This window comes from Chrysoperla carnea, chromosome 2 (assembly GCF_905475395.1).
Source record: "Chrysoperla carnea chromosome 2, inChrCarn1.1, whole genome shotgun sequence".
Taxonomy (NCBI): Eukaryota; Metazoa; Arthropoda; class Insecta; order Neuroptera; family Chrysopidae; genus Chrysoperla; species Chrysoperla carnea.
This window is the reverse complement of record NC_058338.1, coordinates 39806716-39820920: the sequence shown is the minus strand read 5'-3', so window position 1 is coordinate 39820920 and position 14205 is coordinate 39806716. Positions and strand designations below refer to the sequence as shown.

The 14205-nt window shown below is 28.5% G+C and overlaps 1 protein-coding gene across 1 annotated transcript in view; it reads right to left on the bottom strand.

Moving 5' to 3' along the window:
• Nucleotides 1-14205, bottom strand: part of LOC123292687 — a 186872-nt gene that overhangs the window by 138624 nt on the left and 34043 nt on the right. The window contains exon 2 of the mRNA XM_044873400.1: nt 943-1030. Coding sequence (XP_044729335.1) covers nt 943-1030 — 88 coding nt within the window. The remainder of the gene's footprint in view (nt 1-942; nt 1031-14205) is intronic.

Genomic DNA, 14205 nt, shown 5'->3' with positions numbered 1-14205 from the left:
AGTATTATCTTAAAAATAGGAATTTTAACAGCTTAAATCTTACAGCAAGAAATTTTTCCTTCGTATAAAAAGCATTTATGAGTTTACCATTATAATTTGTTGACTATAGTCATGATACAAGAATGACAAGGAGAAAACTAACTTTCTGCTCACATTCCTTCAAATAAACATGCAATATTCTCACAACTTCATAAGTATTTAGTTAGTTGTAAGCTTTCTTTACCATATTCGCAGTAAAAGTAATTTCAGTGCTTTTAAATGAATGTCTTAGTGATATCGTATTTTGAAGATAAAGTTATGTAATTATATTCCGGAAATGCTGTCAATGGGATACGCATTAATAATACACTAAATATATTCTAATTCAGTACAACAGAGACAAAATGTTAAAAGACAGATTAGCTCCATTTTTGTATTAGCTCCATAGTTGTTCTGTACCTAAAAGGAGGTAAAAGTAAAGTCAAACAATGGATCACAATTCTATGTAACCTACAAAGGCTATTTTTTTAAACATAGCTTATTAGCTAGCATTAAATTATTTTTTTATAAATGTTACTTTATCTCTCTGGCTGTTAAAAAATAGTTTTAAACTTTAGCTTGAAACATTATTTCGTAAATTTTGAAGATGAAATTTTAGTTGAAAAACCTATTATCTATGATTTAAAAATAGATCCTATATCAGAATTCATATTTAACCATTTCAGAAAGACTGAAAATTTTAGAAACAGTTATCAATGTCGTCCTAACAACATCAACAATTAAAAAATGAAAAAATTTCAAAAAGGCTAAAGGAGGCAAATAAGAAAATAATTTAACCAAAAATCATTTTATCAGACACTCCAAGAACGAGACGTTTTTTTAAAAGATCATATATACTACATTCTATTTCAAAATAGAATGTCCACATTATTATTTAAAAAATTTATTTAAAAACTTACTTACCATAATAAACATCTTGTAGATCACCATAACGCTTTATATTTACACTAATACGCCAACTATACAACAGTACAACCAATATTGCAATATTCTGAAACAAATACATTTCAATTAGGTAACTGTAATACATGAAAGAAACAAAATGAGTGAAAAAGACAATCAAAAGAGGATATAACAATCAAAACAGTCAGTTTTTTTAAAATATGTGGATCAGATTATTCCTAAAAATCGGAGATCTTTAGCTACATGTAAGTATTTTTAATCCCCGAACCAAAAAAGATGTGTTATAAATTTGACGGCTATGTGTTTCTGTCTATCTGCGTGTCTTCCTGTGGCATCTAAATAGATGAACCAATTTTTTTGTTTCGTTTGAACGGTAATTTGATGTTTCAGGAGCGAGTTTATGTTTGCGTACCCAGAACAACTAAAGTAGGCCATGATCCTCAAAACCCTTTCAATTGAAGAAAACTCAAAAGAAAAAGGTAATTTAATGAAAAATGTTCTGAGATACGTTTCAAGTGCGAGTTTAAGATTCCGTACCCCAAAAATTTCTCGGGTGTTTTAAAAATTTTATAAATTTCAGTTGTATGTATGTTATAATGCATTTGGAGTTTGAAACTAACGTTTTTAAGTAATATTAATATAAAAACAATGCAAATTTGTTCAAACAAATGTGTAGAAAAGATTCCTTAAACACTTAAAATGAATGCCATGTTCAAAAATCACCGAAAGTCATTTTTGTACGGATACGTCGCAAATCAACAAAAAAACGGAATAGAGAGCGAACATGCTGAAGCGTGACGAGTTCCTTATTATTTCGAGTAACAAATGAATGAAGAATAATAATAATTAAATTATAAGTTTGGCTAAAATCATACAATCATCCTATTTCATATTTTCTTTTCTATCGCTAAATGTTAAATTGTCTTTGAGGTTGTATTTGTTTTTTTTTTTTGCCGCAGTATCTGCTTAGACAGTTCATCAGCTCATGGCAAAATGTACATATTTTCAAATATTTTCATTTTTTCAAATATCAATTTTTAAATTTTTTTAAAACTAACAATAAAGCAGGTAAAATTCAATTTTATTTTATTACAAAAAGTCAATGTAATTAGTTTATAAACCACGTTACAAAGCCGCGGGTATAAATAGAAATTCCCGTACAAAAAACAGTAGCATGATACCCGCCCACTTCGCTGGGTAATTTACATTTTAAAAGTAAAGACCACAGCATTATAGCCCTCACCTTCCTTGCTCTCACTTGACCTATTTAATCTTTGCTTTCAAAATAAAGTCTTTTCTTTTAAACTTAAATCCCTCTGTCTATTCTGGTGTAGGAGCTATATTTTCGTAAAGAAAATCCATTCAGTAGTTTTATGAGTGGTAAAGTAGCAAATAAATTCACTTTCATAAGCGTAACAAACAATTAAGCAAATATACTCACTTTCGCATTTATAATATATAGGGATGTGTGATTCTAATGTATTAGCTATATTATTGTAAAGTTTCATGAAAATACATTACTAATTTTCACAATTATCCAGCGAAGCGGGCAGATATTTGCAATATTTATAAATTATTACCTGATAACCTGTGTGTTTAAAGTATGAGCTATATTATTGTAAAGTTTCTTTCAAATTCATTCACAAGTGTATGCATGAATGCGTATCAAACAAACAAACTAACTCACTTTCGCATTTATAATAAATATGGATGTATATTAATGAATACAAAATGATTTGAACACGTGATAGTTATTGGTTCGTAAAATTACAAACAATATGTTACATACATAGTACATACTTAATAATCTACAACGTTTTACTCATATCATAACACAAATGTTACTTGAAACAATACAATTTAATTATAATTACAAGAAAATTAAATTACAAATGCTCTTCAAGAAGTTCTATAATACAGTGAAATATAAGAGAGTTTCTTTTTCTCCGATATATACCTACAGATATGTTACGAATGTTCGAATGGACTTTCAAATATTGACAGAGATATTTACGTTCAATGTTTTAAAATGATTGATTGGCTTATTTTGAACATTTTTTTAAAACAAAAGTTATTTGTGTGATTGTGCATCTTATGGATTGTGCACGTTCAACTCCTCAGATAATAACTTTCATTAACTGCTATTGTATTGGCACAGTAATATATAGCATAGCGATTGAATTGGTGATTTCTATGAAATAGAAACTAAGATCAATACCTAGCACATGGAAAAATATTTTTCTGTTTCCCTAGCCGAAAGTAAGTACTTTCTGGTGGCATTTGGCTCCAGAAAGAACTACTTTTGTGCCTTGCTAAGGCTAATAGAGTTGAAGTGTGCTCTGATTTTTATAACTTGGTAGCATAGCAACATTTTATTTACATGAACTGTCAGGAAATTCAACTTTCTAGCTTAGGGTCGTAATATTCTATTTTAAAGTTATGTAACTTCATATGCTGGAAACTTCATCAATATTTTACCTATTACTAATTAAGCGAAATTATTTACCTAAATCAAAATTATAAAAAATGGAATTATAATTTTATTACCTATTCGTCCGATAACTGATAATAGATAATAAACTTATTAGATAATTTTAGTAGATATATTCTCATTTTCAATTCGAAATATTGGAATGTAATCTGAAGTAATTTAATATTCTTGTACATTATACTGAAGAAAATTTGTCAAGCTAACGTAGCTCCTGTGTGTGCATATTTTTTATTTTAAAGAAATTGAAAATTCTCTACAATGTTTAATACAATGTGAGTCAGAAGGAATCATGAGCAGCATACTTTTAGAATGTTTAGATACTACGTAAAAATCATACATTTTAAGCGTGCGATGAATTGGTTGTTTGCTTTATTTAGGCAATATACGAGGGATATATTAGAGATTAATGCAAACTAATATTTGTAACACTAATATTTGTGTTTTTTTCGTATACGAGCTGATACCCGAAGCGGCGGGTATATAAAACTGCTATACTATAAAACATTAACTATAAAATACAGTACATTATTTACAACAAAACCGAACACTTATAATATTTTTAAGGAGCTTTGTTACATAAACCCTCTAATTTTTCTTGGAACATTAAGCTTTCCCACGTCTCTTGATCAAATAAAAAAAATCAAAATCGGTTTATGCGTTTAGGAATTACGATAAGGCATTAATTTTTAATTTATATGGAAAAATTTTCGAATTTACAAAATGTTATCAGCAATTTTTTTACTTCCCTCGGATCATTCTGTAAAGTTCACATTATAAAATAGTATCATTTATAATTGATTTTCAGGTAATACCCTGGTATTAGGAAAATTATAAGTAGTATTCGATAGAAGTGAACTAAAAACTATAAGTTTTTAATAATAATACTTTCTTTTAGCAAAATAATTCAAATAGGATTATTGGCTTAATAAGAATTAATAAGAATAATATATAATTTTCAATTAAAATTCATTTAATTGAAAATATTCAAACAAAGCTATTACATTACCAAACATAGACGATAAATATTAGAACGATTCGATTTCACTTATCAACGTTTATCAATTACTTTACAATTAAACAAGTGAAAACAAATAATTTACTGAATTAATTGTTGAAATACCATGTATAGACAGTGTTGATAACGTAATCGTTTGTTTTTTTTGCGTCAGGTAAGTAAAGAAAGGTCTTCACTCTTACAGACAAAATAATATTTCTTCTCCCTGCCTTAATGGATGGGTATAGTATATGCTATAAACAAACAAACACATACATAATATATGTAACGCATAAATTTAAAATATATACATTATTATACAACAAAACCTGTGTATAGACGGGTAAACAGTGATGTTAACGAAATAATGTTTCAAACTAAAATTGTTAATTTTTTTATTAGGAACATTTTTTACATTTAAACTTTTGTTCTAAATCAAACGGTTGAGTTATACGGACAGTTGAGTCTAACAATCCTTATAAATTTTGCTTTTTCGCGTTTAAATTATGGCTTATACTATAACAGTAATGCATTTTTTTACAGACCAAGAACGCATTAAGTAAAAAAAAATTTTAAAAATTTGATTCATTCGTCTGTTTTAAGATTGTAAATCTTTCATTATAATATAAAAAATGGTTCTTGATTGTCTTCTTATGTTTTTTAATCTCAATTATAAACATATTGATAACACAACAATAATGTGAAAACTGTTCGTTATAATTTTTATATATTTTAATTATCTGTGTACAAAAATGCCATTAAACCACAGTAAAAAGTAGCATACATTAATGATCACAACAGTACACGCTTTTCTTTAGCATTATTCGACATTCTGTCCTACAGTACAGTTTGACAGATTATATACATGAGTTAAACAAATATAGTGGAAGCGCAAATAAGTGTGCTATACATAGTTGCGATTAATGTATAACATGATTTATCTGCGTTTCCACCATTTATTTTTTTGTCTGACAAAAAAATGTATACGGGTTGATCACGCTAAACGACACGAAAGATTATGGCTACGTGGCGATTTTAACAAAAGAAATTTTAAAGGCTAGATGAAGGGTTAATGACTGTACTTACATTTTAAAATAATAAGCACAAGTTTTCCAATGGGCTATTGAGGTTCCAAATTCAATGATCTTTCGCGAAAATGCAACTGTTCGAAATTTAGGTATTATTTTGTTCCTTTAATACATTGGTTGTGTATATACACGGTAATGAGCGCAATAGTATCAAATAAAGTATATTTCAAATGAACAGTGAAGTTTTATGCTGATTTAATATGTTCGAATTAACTATTCAATTAAGATTACGTATATTGCCTAAAGTTTGTAGTTTGTAGATAGTTATCTATGCACAAAGGACCGTATTTATGTATTATTATACAGAGAGTCCTTGGGATAAAACTATAAGGAGTGTTTTATTTATTAAATCTAATTTATGTTGTTATCTAGTGTTATAGTCAAACAGCTTATTGTTGAATTGTCCTTTTTTCCTAAACGAAAAAGTATCTGATTTACACCAAGAATGTATTATTTAAAAAAAATACTATTTATCTTATGTATTTTAAAAAACCCATTCAATTTTACCTCTAAAACAGTGCAGAGTGTAATGGCGTCCCGAATGGTATCAATCCGTAACATATAATAATTTTCGTATACCCATTTTTACAAGTATTTGCAAGTAACATGTTTTTGTATTTGTAAGCTTAGATAGTCTTTTTGCTGTCACGTGACCAAGTGCATAGTTTTACGAAAATTATCTAAAAATATTAATAATCCTTATATTTTATAAAAATTAATTTTGTATTTTGTTATCAACATATTTTAATGAATCATTAGAAAAAATTATTATGATTAATCATTAGGGGTGGGGAGAAGGTGTGGCGTCAAAGTAAACAAGAACAGTAGAATAGTTTCAAATATATCCGAGTCGTATATCAGATAAAAAAGCAAGACGTGTACGTTACGGAAGTGGAGATGAACGATCAAATATTTTCAAATATACCCAAGTCTAGTATCAAATAAAAGGGCACGATGTGTACATTAAAATGCTGTAAGCTACATGGTAATCAATTAAGCAGTTTAAGCATTTTGAACTCTTTTATCAGGGTCTCACCAAATTTCATAAAATTTACTAGATACTTTCTATTTATTTCCCTGCAGCCATAGTGTCCCACAGCGAAGCGTGGCAGGGTACAACTAGTTCATTATAATTAGTTATAGTAGTAACCACTGTATTTAGTTACAATCAACTTAGTACAGACTTACATTGTATATTAATAAGTTAACTATTGCCCACAAATCAATGAAAGTTTTATATTTTAATTTTCCGTCGAACATATATGCGGTATGGTTTTACTTAAGTCAATTAGTTATTTTTCAATTTGCTAAAATTTAAGCTTTATACTAAGAACAAGTTGAAGAAACTTCATTATTAAAACAATGGTGCACAAGTATAAAGATACTTTTCAACTCTCTTTAACAAGCTTTTATGTAAGATACGGAGTTATTTATACACAAAGAGTAAGAACAATTATCAAATTCCAACAAGAGACTCCTCTAAACTAAATAGTTTTAGATACTAGTTTATAATTTTGAACAAAACAAATTGAGAAGAGTAAAGTATACTTTTAAAAAAACTTCAATACTTCGAGTACAGTGTCCTTCATAATATGTACCCAGCAAAAAGTAGTTAAATTCAAGTTTGATTCGTGTCAACTAGATGCCGTCAAGAAAAATCGCATTGCTTGGATTGCCGAACAAAAGTTGCAGAAAACGTGGTCTATTCTTATTCGGATATATGACCCATAGTGTAAGGGAAAGCATCATAGATTCCCAATCCGAAAGTCTCCGGTTTGAACCTAGACACAACCATAGGTAATCACATCGTTAGGTTTTATTTGAACATCAATGACAGTAACAGCAGTAGGCCGAGAGAAAAGGACCGTGTAAGTTGAGTAGATAGATATGAATACAAATAATTTCTTGTTTTTTCTTGTTAGAAGCTGATTGGGATTGCCCAATCGAGAACTGATTAAGATTGCCCGATTGGGACCCAATTTCGTATCTCAGTTACATTCCCATTTGGTTTACCAATTGTACAAGAAAACTGGGTCCTAATTGGATGCACACGAAAATTTCTAGCAGTGTATGGATAATAAATTAATGTAACAATATAGGCTTTAAATTTCGAAATTTGGTGAGAACAATAACACACTCAATGTATTTATTTTTAGTCATTTGGTAATAAAATCACATTAAAATAATTACATTTGTAATATTTTTATGTATGCGTTAATGCACTGATAAACAACGAACAATATAAATAACTTTCGGTATTTACATTTTATATCATATATTGGAAAAACCTTGTTTAAGGTTTTTGAATATGTATAGGAACAATATAAAATGATTTTATGTGCCTACTACTTAAACCCTTTTTACAAGGTTATTTAGATGTGAATAGAGTGAAAATACTTATTTATGTTCACCAAATGAGTATATGTTGTAACAAATGGTTTTTTTCTCTTATGAACACAAAATAAATACATTTTCAATTAATTAACATTAACATTGAATATAATAATATTTAATAATATAATATGATGTATTTATATTCGTAATATGATAGAATGAATGACAGTTTAAAAATTGTTTCAACCTCAGTTTAGTTTTCGATTAATTAAATTAATAAAATAATTTTAAAACAATCAAAAACCCGACTGCGTTAAATTAAATCTGAAAAGAAAGGAACAAATCTAGAAGTTTACATATCAACTTTAACCATAGGGGCTCATTAAAATCTAGACTGGCTCAAATTTTTTTTTATATTGCAGTATATAAAAACCGTTTTTAACCCGCGAACAGAAAAGAAGGGGTGTTATAAGTTAGACCGCTATGTGTGTGTGCCTGTTGTTTGAAAGGTAATTTAATGGAGAGTGTTCTTAGGTTTGTTTCAAATTCGAGTTCAGGGTTACGTAGCCGAAAAATTTATCGGAGGTTTTTTAAATCTTGTAAATTTCACTGTGTGCTTGCTTTTGTATTATTTTATGCTTTAAAAGCTAATTCCATCAAGACATATTGGTGTCTCAAAAATTACCCTCAATAATTAAAATACATGTTTACTTCTAAGCACTCGTTCCCCCAAATTCAGCACGGTGCCAAGAATACTTTTAATTTTTCTATATGTACCTACTATTAATATGAGATTTCATAACACAATTATTTCAATATAACAATAATATTGCCTGTATTTTTGCTCGACTTTCAAGGAGGGGTTATGTTTTTCTCGTGTATCTTGTATGTATGTGTGTATATTTGTTTGTAAATTTCTTTATTACCTCGTATCTTCCAAACTGCTCAATTGATTTCAATATTTATGGTATTATTGTATTTGACTCAAAAATCAAAATCTTCTTAGATAGGTGTTTGAAAAAAACAAACAAAATGGCGGATTTTTGGAGTGAAAAAGTAGCACGTTAATAAAAAAAAAAAAAAGACAATAACAAAAACCTATCGAGTATTTAATGATCAAAATATCGGAAATTAAAAAGGGGTTTTGGGGAAATTAAAAAATATATTAGTTATATGTTTAAGCTAAAATAATAAAAAACCCGACCGCGTTTCATAAAGTCTGAAGAGAAGAAACAAGTCCAATAGTTTACATAGAGACTTTAACAGTTGTTTCTTTCTTTTCAGATTTTATTCAACGCAGTCGGGTTTTATTTTGTATAAATTATTTGTTTTATTAAATAAATAATATGTTATTATTTTAAAATATAGGCAATATTATCATCATATAAATGATGAAATCGTAAATATTTCTATGGGCAACGTTAAATTCAATTCTGCATGCAACAAATATTATTTTATTACCATAAAGCTGTGTACTTTATATTATGTTATTGCAAGAGGTTTGTTTTTCTAACAAGCAAACTTTCAAACAATAATAACGAACACGAAGCATGATGGTAGTCGACTTTAGTTTGATTTAACACCTATAATATAAATACACTAATTTATGATATTATTATTAGATTCAAGGTTGCGAAAACATTGTTATTATGTAAATTTGAATCAATTATGATATAGTATAATAATATACTTTTCAAAGGTTAGTACGTATGCTTATACAATATGTTTCTGCTACAGGTAATTTGTTCATGACTAGAGTGTTAACGGTATGGGTAGTTTTTCAGCGGGGTAAAATGTCCTTCTTTAAAAATAATTTATATAGTATTTCGATCCGGATCCGAAAGGAGGTTGTGTCATCGTCTCCAAAAATCGCTCCCGGAAGAGTACTTGATTTTCAAGTCTTCTGAAAACTTTTCGAGGACTAGTCCATATCATAGATTCTATAAGTCATTGTGTTGTCGATTGAGTTGAATTTAATTTAGCATATAATAGCACATAAATCCCTGGATTTGGAGGTGTGGGTCAAACGAAATCAGAAAATTTTTTGAAAAAACTATTAAAACATTTTACGTTTTCTTTGGACATGTATGCCCAAAGAAAAAAATATTCCTCATAGTTCATAGTTCAGATTGAATTTTGTAATTGATTGTAAACTGACTTCCCGACGAGCTAGAGACAATAAAGTAAAAGTAAAAATATGTTGAATGTATCATGTTTTTTTTAACAGATTAAAAAGTTAAAAATAATAAATAGCTATTAAAATGATTGTTAAAAGATTGGAAACGAAAAACGCAGAGAGCATGCAATAGACACTATTCTCTATAAGTCTTTTAATAGCTATTTATTATTTGATAATTTTTAGTCCGTTATAAAACATGGTACATAAAAAATTTATTTTTATTTTTTTATTTTGTAAATAAATCCAAACACTTGCAGATAGAGTTTTTAAAATGACGTCCTTATGTCATGGACTCTTGCTGAATATCTATCTAATGCATTCAAATAATCATGTAGGAACTTTATACTTTTCCTCTCCTTGTGTTCCATTACCATCCTCCACAGGATGTTGAATAGTTTCAAGTCTCGGCATTACTCATTGTTTATGTCCATTTTTGGTAGTTCTTTTGTTTTCCCATCCAAATAATCCGAATATATCAAACATATATAAAATATTGATCTGTAATATAAAATTAGTACCGGTCCTGTAGATGAAATGTTATAGGTTCATAAATAATATTCTGCATGCGTGTTCCTAATTATCTAATTTTTCATTAAATTAAAAGCATTGTTTTAGTGTTTATATTGTTATATTACAATACATTAAATTATATTTTTTGTTCATAAAAGTTATGAGTTATAATTTTATTTCCTATTTTCAAACAACGTTCCGTTATTTCGAAATAAATTTAAAATTAAACCATCTAAAGCATCTAAAATTAAATCAACTGTTCTAGTTATGGTTTTATGTTAAGGAAATTTTGATCATTTCTACATTAAGTGAACACAACGGGTGGTTTTTGTTATTCAAAGAATAATAATTCCAAATTTGTTTTCACCTGAGATTTGAGGGTCAGTACTAGATCCAACAACGTCTCTGTAAAACCAATATATTGTGATAGTTTGACATTAATTAATCCAATCTTTCATAAATTACACGATTCCGTAAAAACAAACAATTATGCACCTATATGTAAAAAAAAGTGCAGAAGTTGCTAGATAGAGTTGAACAAACTCTTCCAAAATTGCTCAACTCAAATGTGCAAACTCCAATTTACTTCAATTCATTACTGTAACAGTGACAAAGATATAAATGTCATCCCGATGTGTACAATGCCCAATGTTTTTATACCATGCATATATGTAATATGCAAGGTATACTAAGTTGATAATATTGATGCCACGCACAAAATTTTGCTGTGTTCATAGAATCACCTAATTAGACCATTTCCGGTTGTCCGTCCGTCCGTCTGTGGACACGATAACTCAAAAACGAAAAAAGATATCGAGCTGACATTTTTACAGCGTACTCAGGACGTAAAAAGTGAGGTCGAGTTTGTAAATGAGCATCATAGGTCCATTGCGTCTTGGGTCCATAGGATCCATCTTGTAAACCGTTAGAGATAGAACAAAAGTTTAAATGTAAAAAATTATCAAAAAATAAACAACTTTTGCTTGAAACATTTTTTTGTAAACATCACTGTTTACCCGTGAGGGCGCCAATTAGGCGGAAATTTTATAGTATGTACCATACTTAAATATCAGTTATGTATGTGTCACATGTATGTATGTGTTATGTGATAAAGAAATCAACACTGACTATGCATGGTATTTCAACAATTAATTCAGTCAATTGTTTGTTTTCACATGTTTTAACTAATATGCCTGTATTGTGATTTTTTCCTCGCTCGTCTGTTATGTTGTTAATATAAGATATATAAGGATAAAGTGAATCAATCAAAAATTAATTAAAATTTTATCAGTAATTGAAAATAGGTTTGCATTTTTTTTAAACCAATAATAAGTGAATTGAAACGTTAGATTTTAAAATATTAAACAAAAATTTAAATAAACCTTTTTAAAATGTATTAGAATCGTATATCCATTATACAATATCTATAAACAAAGACACAAACAACCAATAACCACCGTATTGTATGTAAATATCTTCTAGGTAATAGATTTACAGTTGAATTTTCAAAACCGATTTAAATTTACAAATAAAATCCGTCAAGCATATAGAAAATGGTTAGTTAGTAGATTCATTAAAGTATATATAAAGTGAATGTTCAAAACATTCACTTAATGTTAAAAGCATTTTCTAAATTGGAAATGGACTAAAATGATCTTTACATACTACAGGGAACTACTACAAGAGTAACAGTTGTAACAGTTTTAAAAGGTGTTCGAATTTTATATTCGAACGTTAATTTTCTATTTGAATAAGAAGATATAGTGAAAATTTTGCGGTATCTTATACCTTGATAAAATAAAGTTCGAAAACTAAAACCCCGACAATTACAGAATCGCGCTCTTAAACGTATGAAACCAAGAAAATATTCATATTTTTTGTTTTCATACTTATCTATGAAAACAGTTTTCTAGAGGACATAAAGCTATCATAGCTATCATAGCTTTATGTCATAAAATAAAGCTATCATAGCTTTATGTCCTCTAGAGGGCGCCGTATTCAATTTAATTTGACGGTACATAGCCTATAACCAGTGGACGATCAAGACGCTTTTAACGATACCTCATTTGTCAAATTATGATAAGTAGTTTAGAGGGAACCGACAAAAAACATACATTTTAAACTATTTTGCGGTTATAATTTCGTCATTAAGTATAACAATATATAGATATATTTGAAAAGTGCTAAAATAAAAACGAAATTTGTTTTTCGATCATAACTTTACGTTGTCTAGAGGGCGCCATATTCAATTTAATGTGACGCCACAGTCAAAGATAGACATATGAACGTCAACTTAAAAACTCCTAATAGAAGTCCTCATTTTTGTCGTCCGTGTTGAAATCGGAAAAAAACATATTTTATTTGAAACATTTTTTAAGCCAAATAATTTAGGTATCGAATCGAATGCTAAATACGATATGTAAAGTAATGGAATATATACATATTCTATTAGGTGAGCTATTTAAAAAAAAATCCAAAGATGTTCTTTAATTTTTTGCTACGATAATATAAGTGACTTGAATTTTCTTATTGACATTCACATTTGCGCTTACTTGAAGATCATATTTTTTTTTTCTAATGGAAACTTTTATTTCCTTGATCCATGATCTATGTTGGTACATAATTGTGAAAATACCAGTGTTTGCATTGTTAATGTACAAAACAGAATGTTTGGTTTTTATAGTTTATTTGCAAGTAATTTGCTAGACAAATTTAAAGTCACCATTTGTTTGCTCGAAAATTACTCAACTAAATGGTTCACCTAACATAATATCTATCTTTTGTTTTGGTACTTTATAGGCAGAACTGAGCATTCAATTTCAGCTGTTACTATTCGGCTTACAAATAAAATATTTCGAAAAAAATATGGTTTTTTAACGAATCGACAGCAAAAAAGGGGAATTTCAATTTAAAATTTTTAAGTTGTCCTTTGTATGGCCTTCCATGGTTATTTCAAGGTTCTACTTATATGCCAACTACATAGATTTTCGTAATCCTTTTTTGCTCGAAACATTTTTCAAAAATGATGGTTCTCTGAACATTTCTTTATTTTTGGTAATACTGTATTTCATAGTTAAATGAGTAAAGTAACACAAACATTTATTTATAACAGGAAATTTGTTTATTTCTGGTGCATATATTTTTGTGTGAAAAATACACTATCAAAGAATATTGAGTTACAACGAGATGTTCGTTATTTAATAAAAAACGCAGTTGGCATGAAAAACAATGATAAAGGCATATATATAATACATACATGCCGTTAACAAGAACGTAAAGCGCCAAAACTTTTACTAGGGCAATTTTAGCTAAATCGGCTTATTTTGAGCTAAGCTACATGAGATAGAGCGTTGTTAAGACACCGCGTGTTGAAGGACACCGCAGGAACCATTTTAATATATTAATCTATTACAGCTAGCAGCTCGTTTTATAGCTTACCAATCAAAATATAACTGAAAAGTTGCAGAGTTTGTTGAGCAACAAATGAGTATGATTTAAGAAAAAACTATATAAATTTAAGTTAAAACCTTAATAAAATATTGAAAACCAAAAAAAACCTGTCGTGTCCGACTAATTAAGGATGTAGAGCACGGAAGTGGGGACTAAATTTTACAATATAAGACGAAAACCTGTTGTGCCCGACGGAGCTAACTAAAGATGTATGAGC